The sequence below is a fragment of the Pseudopipra pipra genome, chromosome 20 (assembly GCF_036250125.1).
Source record: "Pseudopipra pipra isolate bDixPip1 chromosome 20, bDixPip1.hap1, whole genome shotgun sequence".
Taxonomy (NCBI): domain Eukaryota; kingdom Metazoa; phylum Chordata; class Aves; order Passeriformes; family Pipridae; genus Pseudopipra; species Pseudopipra pipra.
Genome location: NC_087568.1, coordinates 792,501 through 806,108, shown reverse-complemented (window position 1 = coordinate 806,108; position 13,608 = coordinate 792,501). Strand labels below are relative to the sequence as shown.

Here is a 13,608-nt window from a genome sequence, read left to right as displayed (position 1 = left end):
TTAAGCCACTCAGTAACTATTTGTTCCAAAATTACATGCTTTTTTAGTCCACTAACCAGTCTGAAAATACAAATTCACTACTTTGTCTATTGGGCTTTGAAAGAAGAATTTGAAATCTCCTGTGTGGAAAACCAAACACCATGAATACACCTTTTTTTTCCTGCTAAAATTCAATACACTTTTCCAAAATAATTAAAAGTCCCTTGCAAGATCAGTTCTTAATGTCTGTTGAAAAGGGTTCTGGATATCCAACATGAATGACTTTGTAATTTAAACTCTCTGAAGCTGTTACATCTTTTCCAGCCTAAATGTTCTATGATTCTATACACATTATTTCATTTATTATTCAGAACAGATTTTTCATAAATAAGCAGCATGGCTGGAGCAAAATGAAGATTATGAACTCAGATATTGTGCAAATTCCAAATATTTTCTAGTGGGAGTGCAACAGCTCAATGTTCTCCACTGATCACATGCAGAGGGGCTGATTTTCTTCTCTGCTGTTCCAGACCCCCTGTGCTGGTCTCACCTGAGCTGTGCCAGCCACGTTTGATTTTCCACGTGCCTGGTGACAGAGCCCAGAGCGGGGCATCACCTGAGGAGCTGGGCATCGCCTGCAGAGCACCCCCACACAGGCAGCCCCCGAATTTTGGTAACCCCAGGTGAGGGCAGGCAGAGCAGCCCCAGGCTGGAGGTGTCCCGGGGCAGAGCAGTCCCAGCCCGTCCCGCACTCACATGCGCACGAAGAGCGACTGCTTGGCCGCCAGCCCGGGCGACGAGTACTTCTCCACCAGCGCCAGGGTGCTGAACCCAAACTTGTGGATGGGCTCGTTGGAGTCCAAGGGGGGGAAATCCGTGTCGACCTCCCCGTCGTCCTCGGCGATGTGCAGGCAATAGGCATTGACGTTGTCACTGCAACACACACAGCAGGGTCAGTGAGGACCCAGGGCAGCCCCCGACCACCACACACCGGGGCAGAGGCACCTGCACGGGAGGAACACCCTGCACAGACACTGAGGACACCCACAGAACATGGCCCAAAGTCCCAACGTATCTTGCTGCCATGTGAGTTACAGCAAAAGTAGTCAGCCTTCATCATTAACTGCACTACAAGCAAGACCTGACAGTGATTAAAATACACTAAAGTCCATAAAAGTTTCATGACTTCATAAAGCTGGGAGTCATATTTCTCCATTTGTTAAAATTTATTTACTTACATGTTGACTACATTTCAGAACTAAAGGTGAACAAACAGTCTGTGATTTTTCACAGATCAAACAACTGTGAAAGTTTAGGGTCTGTAGGCTGGAAAGGCAGAGAGTGCTCTCAGGCAGGTAAACAGGGTCATGAACTATGGGAAAAGTAAAGTATCTGTCCAACCCAGCAGCAATGATTAGTAGAAAAGTTACCTTTTCTAAGTGTCTAAGAAGTCCAGTCACTAAAGGCAGCTAAGAATTAATAAAGACCAACAAGCAGGACTAACTAACACAGAAAGTTGTAACAGATACAATGTGGGAAATAAAGAGCTGAGCCTCTTTCTTTACACAGATGGAAAGCCCACAGGGAAACAACTATCTATAGCTACCAAACAGGTATTAATCATAATTTCCTAACATTGAAATCTATTTCAACTGTCACTTCAATTTAAATTATTGACCCAAAAATAAGTATTCTTTCTAACCGTAAACTTGCCAGCACTCAGCCTTTCCCCAGCCACGCAGAAGAGCTGGAGGTGCATGTGGCAGTGCATTTCTAAACTCTGCAGTTTAAATTCAGAGTTTTAATTGCATGATTGATGCTTAAATTAATTAATTGTAAAGTGTATGCTAATTGTTTAATTGGTTGCTTGATCTATATAGATCATTTTTTGAATTAAATGAGTTGATTTACAAAGTTTATTGATTGGATGTGACAATGAATTATTTCACTGACTACCTGATTTGCAGTTTTCTCAATTAATTCACAAACCTTTGGTTGCAACTGTGCTTTATTGAGAGTGCTTAGTCCAGGTGATCTATAGGCACCTTGTCATGACTAAGACATTTATTATGGAAAACAGGGAATAATGATGCATTGCTGTTAATGTAAGCTGCAAATTTGCTAACAAAAAGGTATTTCAGCAACATTCATTACTCTGAATTTTGAAAATTCTGAGATACTTGTGAAGAAACTTTCCTGAGCTTCTGGACTGTTATGAAGTCCTGGAACACTGATGCAGAATTAATTTTTAACTTCTAGAGTGCTAAAGAAACTTTTGGAGGAATGGGTAAAAGGCAGTGCTGGGAGAGGATTGGGAAGCACTGGGCTTGGAGCCCACAGCCTGGGGCCGTGTGTCTGCACCGTGGCCAGGCTTGTAGGAACAAGCCAAAAAAAAGGCCACAATAACTCATATACATCAGATTCTACTCTGTAATGGGAAATGCCTGGCATGATTTTTGGATCTTTCTCTTACTCTAGTTAGATTTCTATGAATCATAGAATCAGAGCACAGTTTGAGTTGGAAGGGAACTTAAAGCTCATCTCCTTCCATCCCCTGCCATGGGAGACATTGTCAGTTAAATCCCATAAAATAAAGGGGTTACAAATGTCTTCAATGATGGGCTGGGCTCCTGAACATTAACACAGATATTGTCACAAATGGTTGAAAAACAGAAGTCCAATGGGTAAAACTTCTGCACCTTGAACCTCCATCAGGCTGAGATCAAAGTCAGGAACAAGCTGAGCACAACAATTGAGAGATGCAACAGCATCTAAAAATAGCAACTGTATTTGAATTATGCATCTCACTATTGATTTCTTCCTAGAAGGAGATTTGGTTTATTTTTTGCAGGCAGAATCATTCCAGCATATCTGTTAGGGGCTGGCAAGAGAAAGGTCCACTGGGTTACAACCCAAGTTCATGTATAAGAGGCCAGGGCCAGGGTTGCTAACACTGTCAGTGGTTCCTTGTATCGAGACTGAATACAGACAAATATAATACAATTATAATAAAAATGGCAGCCTAATTGAATACAGAATGCTCTCAAAGCTGTCAACTAGTGCTCACTCACTTCAGACTCGTATATCTACCTTTTAGGAAAAAGAATTAAGCAGTAATATATTATTTTCTTAAAGACAGAGGGGTTGTTTTTTTTAATTACAAAGTCTACAATCTCCTCTCTACTCTCACACAGTGTCACTAGTAGGTATAGTTGTCACTCCACATGCCTTGAATACCATTCCTCAGGCATTCTCTGTATATATTTCAGTGCAGTGTCACAATGATCCCCATTTTGTCTTTTTACACTCTCACCTGACTGAATCAGGAACAAATGGCCAGTGTAGAATGGGCACCCTACACGAGCTCTTTCCTTACTTGGAATATGAGAATTAGGTTATAGTTAAATCAATCCTTGCTCCAGGAGTGGCAGTCAGCAATGCTAAAAAAAGATGATGGAGACATGAGAAATAATTAAGAACCTACAAGAAAACAAACTACTTGGAATCTCAAGGCTCTGCCCCTTAATCTGAGCATTTGTCCCCAGATTCTCCACTGCTGCTGTGTCTAACACATGTTCTGGGGAACTCATGCCTCCATTATTTATTTTATTCTATCTGCCCTGAATTTGATTACATTGGACAGCCTCCTTGCTCATGATCACTTTTTGACACATCATAACATCTTATCCTTCAAGGCAGACAGTGAAATTCATTTCCTCCCACTGCTGCCTTTAGCTGTGGGCAGTGATGGTTCATGGAACACTCTCCTCATGTTGTGTCTGAGGTGTGCTGTGCTCCTGAAAAATATGTGTGTGTCCAAAGACTGAGATTAATGTTGTCTTACTCATTAGAAGATAACCTAATCATACCTAAAGGACACTCTTTTGAACTTAAGATATAATGAACAGAAATTAATAACAGCAAATTAAATGGCACCGTCTACGAATACTTTTATATTTCTTTTCCAGTGTAAAAAAAATAACAGATCAAATCAAAGTCTTTAACCTCAGAAACATCTCATTTGTCTGTTGAGAAGATCTAAGGGAAAACCTATATCCAAAGCAACAATATTCATGAAACTGTTTTCAAGAGGGGTTCTTTCCTGTGTGCCTTGTATCTATGGAACAGAAATCACCAAATCGTGGTGGGAGCTCAAGCAACCTCCCAGCACCTCCCCATCCCTTCACAGTATTTTACAGAACTGTTTTAAAACAAAAGCTGCTCAGGTGAGAGGCTCTGAAGAACCTGTTTATGCATCTCATGTCACCTGCCAGGATAAAGGAACAGCTCTCACCAAACACCAACAGTACTCCAGCACAGCAAAGGGACTTACAGAGGAGTTCTGGACTGTATTTGACATCTGGTGATCTCAGCCATTAAGAACACTACCCAAAAATAGATGGGACATGAAATAACAAATGCCTCTGTGATAACAAAAGACATAAGGTTTGCATTATTTTTCCATAGTTTTGAAGTTATGATTCATTTGCAGATCCAAGGTTTCCTGTTGATCATTAACCAGCCCCCAGCAGTCAAATCAAAGAGCCATGGCTGGAGGTGCCCGTGTGCTGCTCAAAGGGAAACACCGACAAACGGGAAGGTGCTCTCTCTAAGATTCAGCTATCAAAACACTGACATGGAAATCCATTTCATTATGCAAAAAGGCTGCAGAGGAGAAATTCAGAGGTAAAGAGGTAGTAAGGAAAGAGCATTACTTCAGTTTGGGTTCCCGTCCCTCACTTGTATATTGCCAGCAGATGAGCCCGATCAGGTCGTGCACTTTGGCGTTGGCGATGGTCACCACTGTCATGGGCTGTAGCTTGTCTTGGCTTGTGTGCAGTGGGAGGTAGACATCAATTTTTTTGGTTGCCGTTGTACCAACATGGCCCTGTAGAGAAAGTGTATTTTATGAGAAAAGTGTGACAGAGTTAATACAAAATCTGGGCAGAGGGAACTCTCCTCAGCAGGAAAACTAAAATACGCTGCTATGGCTTGAAAATGGAAGAAGCTTGAACATTTAAATTCCAATTCTTTCCCTGCTGTTTATCTGTGAAAAGGACATGAAATATTTGGCCGTGATTTCACAGATTTTCATAAAGAGCCTGAACTTCACTGCAGGATCCCATGTTCCTGCAGGACTTAAAAAACCCCAAATACTTGCAGGATGGGGAGGAAGTCCCATCAAGCCAACCTAAGACTTCCAAACTGCACTACCCTTGTTTCTACATTTCTGCTCTTTTCTGCAGTTTTCCCCCACTACTTGAGAAGCTCTCAGCCCTCTGGAGGGAGCAGAACTACCCAGCTATCGAGGCTTGACCGTGGCTTTCCAAGAGAAGAACAAAATCTCACATACAACTGAGCCTGAACTGTTCTGAACTGTTTGAAGACAACCAAGAAGAATTAATTAATAATGGGGTTTATTGGAACTTACTACATTAAAAAAATCTATTTGGCACTGTGGAGATTGACAGTTAAATAAACCATAAAATACACAGCAACAGAGAGATCTATAAAGTTTGTCTTACAAGAAAAAAACGTTTAATCCACTGCAGGTAGGACTGCAGCTTTAACCCAGAAATCTTTTAAACAGACAAAAGATTGCACATTCTGATCCCTTCTTCCAAAGCACCCAAAGTAACTCTCTGTCTCCATCTCTCTCCATACACACAAGGGCCTTGAGAGGAGAAAGTGTTTCTTGAATTAATCACTTGGAATTCTAAGTAACAGAATAAAAGGATTCAGTGCTATAAATCTATAATGAGAGCATAAAACAGGGAGTTAAATGCCATGTGCTAATTTCAATATATTGTTAAAAACCATTTGATCCTTCAGTGTGATTATAAATTAGAGAAGTAATAGGAATTTAAAGATTCAAGTTATTCATACTGGCATAGCTAAAAGTATTAGTAAAATCCATTCTAATATAATGAATTTGTTTTTTAAGAAAGCATTTTTATAGTGCAGATACCTCCTCTTCCCATGTTTTAGGAGGGGTTAGGTTTGTAACAGAATATGGGACATTCCTTCACTTTGTTTGGATAAACCTTAACAAGCCTTTGTGAGAGCTCGTGTGCCCAGGACCCTCTGGGACACCACCCATGGTCTTCTGAAATCATGAACACAGCAGAGCTACAGCTGCCAAAAAACATAAGGGTGGGTTTCTTCCTTGCAATCTCTCTTGCTTTTCTACTCCCAGGACCTTTCTAAAGAGTAACTAAACTGGCCCCAGGTGATGAACTGCCTGTCTTTGCCCCGGTGCAGGCACCACCCAGGGATGCCCACGAGGCTGTTGGTGACACTGTGGTGCTGAGCAGAGACACCAGAACAGCAGAGCTGGGGCTGCAATGGGTTGGCACGGGAAGGAGTAAAGAACAGCTACCCAGGAAACTAATGGGACTCCTTGGCATGCCAAGTCAGCTACATACATAAATCCAAGGAGGGCAGAATTGTAAGTAATGCTGGGTCCTGACAATGGAAAATCCAAGAAAAATGGACAACCAGATGTGAGAGTTGATGCCAAGGCTACAACTGACACACCCAGCGTCAAGCCAGGGAGCAGACAAACGAGGCAGAACTGGATCTAACAACCAAAGGTTATCCATCAGCCACTGCACAGACAGCTGTTCTATGAACTAATAATCCAAACCATGTATTTATAAAATAACCCTGTTCAGGACCTTGGTCTCCAGCTATCACAAACCCCATGGTAACTCTCCCTGGGCTTCCTCTCTCCTTTGCCCCACACCATGTGGTGCTTTGTGTTTCCTGTTTTTAACTAAACTTTTCCTTGTTCTTCCCCATCTCTAAATCTCCTCTACCTCCTCCATTAGAGCTATCCTTTTCTTTTACTCACAAACACTCAACAGGAACACCAAAATGACAGGTGACTTAAACTCATACACCTCTGAGGATTCCAACCACCCTTTGAGCAAGGGGAGCAATCCCAACAGAGCAGGCCTGGGAGATGGCTCAAGGCACCACTGCTATACTCAAGGGCTTCAAAAAAGTGAGTGAAACATTTTTATTAATTAAAGGTCTGTAAAGCAGATTGCCATAAGGTATTAGAGAGGCTGAAACCTGAAGCCAATTAGACTTTCTTGTCACATTGGGTGGGAAACACTGGTATGAACAGTGATTAGTCTCCGTGGCCAGGAGTCTGAGCCACGCTGGATTTCACCAGAGATAACCTGTGGGTTTTACACAGGGCTGGAGTCTCCTCTCCAGGAGGAATCACTCAGACCCAGACCACAGGCACTGCTACAACCATAATCACTTTCTGCTTCCAACTAAAAACTATATTCCAAGTGGAAATGCTGAGGAGATCCAGAAGATAAAGGACAATTACTGATATTCAAAGAGGCAGGATCAAACTTTATTAATAGATCCAGTATAAAATTCAATGGAAAATCTATTCAGGGCCAGGGGCCTTACCATTTGGAGTTTCCTTAATAGCCTCCAATAAATCTGGGAAGCATAAAGGGGCTGTTAAATTAACATTTTCCTGATCTGTCACCTGTGGCACAGTTAATTTGTCAAAAAATTCTTTTAGCTTGTCACTGGACACTGTATATTCTGACAAATGAAGTCTGGAATAAAATTGACAAAATATCTCGTTAATTTCCTAGGAAATCACAAATCTGATTCCATTAAGCTTTTATTGTTAGAAATGTTATATCCCACCAGTCCTTTAAGGAAGTGAGGAGTAACTGGATACACCGAAAATGTACTATAAATCATAGAAAATTTTTCAAGTATTTTTATTGATGGATTCTTTTAAGGTTCCTTGATGCTCTCCTACAGTATGTTAAATTTAAACAAAAATAAATATTTAAACTCTATCAATTCTTTCAACTCAAAATGTCCTTCTAAGATTTAAAATCAACTTTTAATCAAAGTCCAGGAGGGAATGTATCCCTCCCTCCCACACCAGATGATGTATATCTGATGTATATTGTGTGACCACTGTCCCTTCCCAGGATAACTTACTCCTAAACATAGTTCTGAAGTACCTGCAGAGCAGGGAGCACAACTGTGTGTGCTGTGTCCTTCTCACTTCTGCTCTGCTTCACCACACACCACGGCACAATATTAAAACAAAGTCCATAAACATTTCTGAGAGAAAAGTGATTGATTTTCAACACTAATAATTTACTGCCTCTTCCTGCACAATAGAGTTCTGTGACTAAATGTTATATCACTTTAAGATTAGATGTTCTAATGATATAATGCAAAGATTTTACTGAATCATTATTTAGTGGGAGTCATAAAAACCTCTTAAAATTAATCTTTCATGCACATCTAGCTTATCCAAAGTTAGCATTTAATTAGATGGCCTTGGCACGAATGAGCTTACTACTTTATTTGCTCAATCAGTATACGTCTCTTCAGTAATTATAATTAATTCAAGTCATTGACTCACCTCCCAGCAAACAACACTAAACACTGCACAAAATGGAAACAAATGCTTCTCCTTTCCCAAATGCAAAATGTCTTCTCACTTTTAAACTCAGTGAAATGTTTTTTGGTTTAGGTGACTCCGTAATCCAGCAATCACTTTCTGAACATAACTTACATATGTATTTAATCAACATACAGGAAATATATGAAGGAGAAAAATAGAAATATATTAACTCAGCATTTACAACACATACAAAAGTTCTAAGGGATCAGAGCATGGATGTTTATAGCAACACAAGGGACCGTATTTTTCTAAGATGACCACTGAAAAGCATCATTTTCTAATCTTTTGACTTGAAAAAAATTAAAAAATTTAGACCAATTATTTCTTTACCGAAATAAGTGGAAATAAAACAGTCAGTCATATTAACTCATAAGCAAAACAGCTTTAGAGAGGCTGAGTAGACAAAGAAGGGTCATCTAAAAGAAAAGATGACAAATTTTTTTAAGTTTGGATGATCAAATACCTTAAAAGCCTTCAGTAAGCACACGGCAGAAACCCTCAGAATGAGGCACAATATTCCAGACCCGCTGGCACACGGCTCTGAGCAGACAGGTGGGAGCAGAACAGGATGCTGAGCACACCCACGGCCCCAGCAGAGACCCAGGGAGTGGTGACGGGCACAGCCTGAGGTGTGGAGTACAATACATGGGCACAGCCTGAGGTGTGCAGTACAACACAACACATGGGCACAGGCTGAGGAGTGGAGTACAACACAACACACGGGCACAGCCTGAGGTGTGGAGTACAATACATGGGCACAGCCTGAGGAGTGCAGTACAACACAACACACGGGCACAGTCTGAGGAGTGGAGTACAACACAACACACGGGCACAGTCTGAGGAGTGGAGTACAACACAACACATGGGCACAGTCTGAGGTGTGCAGTACAACACAACACATGGGTGTGGAGTACAACACATGGGCAGGACACACGGGGAACAGCGATGGCACAGCCTGGGCATTTGATCTGTAACAGGCTGGGGGAAGATGCCTGTCCAGTTGCACATTGAATATTCAGAGGCCCAGTGCTGAGTCTTGGTGCTCACATGAACACCCGGGCAGTTTTACACCATTCCTCCTCCAACCCACCACACTGTCCCCTACCATGGCCAAACGAGAATGGAGTTTATTTCATCAGGTGGTTAGAACAGCATTGGAGTTTTCCATTACTTTGGTCATATGATTCCTTTTGTTATTCCTAATCATTTATGGAGAACACCCCAGTGAGACCAGGGCACGGCAGCCCCGGCCCTGCCGCAGGCGCCCACCCGATGCCCGGCACGCTGAGCACGCTGCCAGCCCTCACAGGTTCTCAACGAAGCCTCAAAGCTATTCCCTTCTGAGGAGTGGATTCTCCTTTGTATCATCCCAGCTTCTGCTGCAGAGTTAGCAGATCACGATGTAAAATTCCATTAACATCATTAAATACTTAATTTATCTTATTCGCACTGTCACTATTCATAAAAATTTAACCCAGTAATTTCCTGTTATCCAAAGCATAACAAAGTATGAATATTTAACTACAAGGTAAATAACACACTATTATTTTTTATTCTAAATTGTTGACTTCACTTAGCATGCCTGCTCTGTACAGCACCACACGATTTGTCAATTAAAGGTCCAGATGTTTCCCAGGCTGCAGTGGCAGCAGCAGTTCTGAGCAATGCGTCCTCTGCATCGCAACGATCACTACAACCCCAGCTCCAGGCTGCATTAACATGCTCATGTTTTATTCCAGCCCCCTCCTAATGTACCAGTTAATTATACAACACACAGCTGAGAAACATCACCTCCGAGCTGGACAGTTTCCTTCCATGCTTCCACCTGAACACGTCTTTACATGCACCTCAAAACCAGGATTTACATATATAACCACACCACATAATCAAGTACCCAAATCACTGCCTGCTCTTGCTTGGCATTCACTCCCACAATTAATAAAATTATGTAAGTCCTGAGCAAAGAATAAGACACATAATGCTGGTAACAGCACGTTTCAATCATAGTAACACATTCATTTATAAAACTCTCTATGAATTTAAAACTGAATTTAAAACACCGTATTGGAGTGCTATGAATATGATTTCTTGGTTTTGTTTTTTTCCAACAAACATTATCTGGATGGAGGGGGAAGCCCCAGGTCCATCCCCTTTACAGCCCAGGCTGTGTTTATGTCCATGTAGGTGTCAGGTTTAGGACAAATGGCCCTCTCCTGTCATGCTCCCGTGGCATTTTGCCCCACACGCTCCTTCCCTGCACGCCCAAGGCCAACACAGACCCAGAACTGCTGCTCTGCAGAGGGTGGGATGTCCCACTGGCTGTGGTGGCACCAGCTCACCCTGCCTGTGCAGCCCCAGTTCTGCTCAAGGATGACAACACACGTTCACATTGATCAGAGGGCAACTGCTCCAGCTGCAGCAGAAATGCATTCATTACCCAAACCATCCTCGGCTTCCTCGCTGAGGAGAAGGAATGGCCTCTTTAGTAGAATTATTTATATTTTACTTACTAATAAACATTACAATTTAATACTGAGGAATAGAGTTATTCTTTGTAATAACAAAATGCAACAAAAACTTACAATTAAAACTACACCATAAACGTTATTTGTGCGTTAAGGAACATGCCACGATCTATTTTAACGAACAGATGCTCTACAAAAGATAAATGTTTTCAGAAATATTCAATCCTTGAACAGATCAGCCTCTAATCCTCTGCTTCTGCTGCACAAAGCAGACAGCTCAAGTTCCTCGAGGACATCAGCCAACCTTAGGTGGAACATTTTTAATACATCACCGTGTCACTTTTTAATGTGCCACAATCTATTAACCACATGGCAAACTAACAGGGATTTTTAAAATATGGGTTTTATAGCTTTGTGCCGGTGATTAATTAAATAAATAGCCAGCGTTTCACAAATCATCCCTCTAATTAGTCTAACCCAGACACTTTGCATTCCCTGGCACCGTTGCCAGCTGAAGCTCACAGAAGGGCAGCGGCGCCCGAGCACGCCCGGCACCGCCAGCCCGGGCTGGCACGGCCCCGCAGCCCCCGGCACCGCCACCGGCCTCGCAGGTGCTGCAGTCAGCTGGAATGGGGCTCCAGCTGCTTGGGAAAGATGTTCTCTGCAATTATTCTCCCTCATCCTGAAGGAAACAATCGAGATAACAAAGAGAACAGAGCCGTGTCTGGGATTTGACCTGAAGTAGCAAAGTTGTGTGTTGCAGAAAATGAACAAATATTAAAGGCAGATGCTAGAAAAATTTTCTGTGCTAAATGATACATTTTCTGTCAAAACATTTCAAAGTTGAAGCTGCAACTAATTACATGCAGTCCATTCAAGGAAGCCAAGCAAGGCTTATCATTAAAATGACTCAATTATTCTTAAAAGAAAGAGAAAATCATCTGTAAAACCTGCCTGCAATCTCATCAGTTTTACTGTGCCTTCCTCAATAGATCATTTCCCCCAGAGCTCAAATTAAACTCTCAATAGTTAACATGCTCAAGTTTTACTACAGGTTTTTCTCCAAATTATTATTAACTGGAATTTCCTACCTAGGAAGAGTTTTATATAGAAATTTGCTCTGCAGTGTTTAGTGACACTATCACAACAGCTTTTCCCCCCTCAATTTAGAAACCATCAGAGACAGAACATGATGCAGATTCAGGCAGCTCACGGAGATGGGATTTGATTTCCTCCATCAGGCAAGTTATTTCTCAGCATCAGTCCCCAAACTTGCCCCTTAAACCCACGTTTCCTTGTACTCAGGAAGATACCTGTATTCCTGGGCAGGGCTCAAGGAACAGGTCACACCCCGGTGGGGTGGGGATGTCACCGGGACTGCCAGGACCCGCCGTGCCAGTGCAGACCCCACAACAGGAGGGGAAGAAGTCCAGGACTAACAACACTGAGACTTTTCAGCTGTTAGACTGACATGGAGGTGGTGCTGGATCCAGCACAAACAGCTGCTTAAGAACAGATCTCCCTCTCCAGCCTCAACAGCCTCGTGAAAGTACTGTGAGAGAGTTTAACCTCAGGAGGCTTTTGCCCTTAAAATATTGCACGTGGTTCAAGCAACTTTAATTGATGCAGGACACTTTCTGACATAAAGTGTTTTCAACATTTTTTTTTCCCCAGGATTTAGGTCCATAGCAGCCTGAGGTATGATAAATTCATAAACTCAATCTCCACAAATTGCTCAGACACTGTTCTTGTTAGTAAATCAAAGTTCTTCAGTGCAAGCAGTACTAGTATTAAGAAGCTAAAGAGAATTTTTTTCCCTATTTGTTTCAGATAGGGAAATAAAAAAATTTACATGGAAAAAACCTGACCTTTATATTATCTTTACAAATTCTGAGTGGGGAATATTAAATAGAATCTTAAATAAATAAAAAAATAATTTAATAAAATATCAATTTATATTGGAATCAAGAATAAACCAATTATCACTTCATTTACATTTAATGTTTAACTACGAAACAAGAACTCTTTGATTAGTGATATCATGGTGCTTGTACAGATTTCTAAGAGAGTTCTTACTCCATAATTACTACCAATGCTTTAAAAGCATTTTTCAAGTACCAGGATCAGAGTAAAGACATAGTCTAAAAGACTATTCTGTGAGAAATTAAAAACCCAACCTTCTCTCCCTCAGGAATGCTTCTCCCAACAAGCATGTCTGTTAAATGGACATACCCAACCCTCCTGCAAACAGCAGCCATTAGAAACATTTGCTAATAAAACATTTCCATATTTCTTTGGCTGTTAAGAACCTCGAGTTGTGAATACGTTTTTCATTTGGTTTGATCTGTAATTAAGCGAAAGATAATGACATTAGTAAATTGCTAAAAATCAATTAGATAGAATAAAATGCAATATGATTCAGCCAAAAGATTAACAAGTGCATTATAAAAACTGTTTAAAATTATTTAATTCTAATTAAGTTCCTTTAAATGGCCATGGCCTAAAAAATGCTTTTAATTTCAAGGCATCACCAATTTTCCTGCATGTTTCACTGTACCAGCTGTTTGCCTTCCCTTTCCTTTTTTTTCCTAAAGGAAGATTTCATGCCAAGAAAAAGCATTTGGCTGTTTAAGAAGAGCTACCATCCCACTCCCAGGTCCTGCTCTGACTCCAGGCAGGGTCAGCTCCCATTGCACTGCCAAA

At 41.4% G+C, this 13,608-nt stretch overlaps 1 protein-coding gene across 6 annotated transcripts in view; it reads right to left on the bottom strand.

The window, feature by feature from the left end:
* The window catches only part of MAPKAP1 (MAPK associated protein 1), an 87,798-nt gene that overhangs the window by 45,792 nt on the left and 28,398 nt on the right, over window positions 1–13,608 (bottom strand). For all 6 annotated transcript variants that reach the window (XM_064676509.1, XM_064676513.1, XM_064676512.1 and 3 more), the window contains 2 exons: window positions 4,695–4,867; window positions 736–912 (listed from right to left, as the gene is read on the bottom strand). In XM_064676509.1, coding sequence (XP_064532579.1) covers window positions 736–912; window positions 4,695–4,867 — 350 coding nt within the window. The remainder of the gene's footprint in view (window positions 1–735; window positions 913–4,694; window positions 4,868–13,608) is intronic.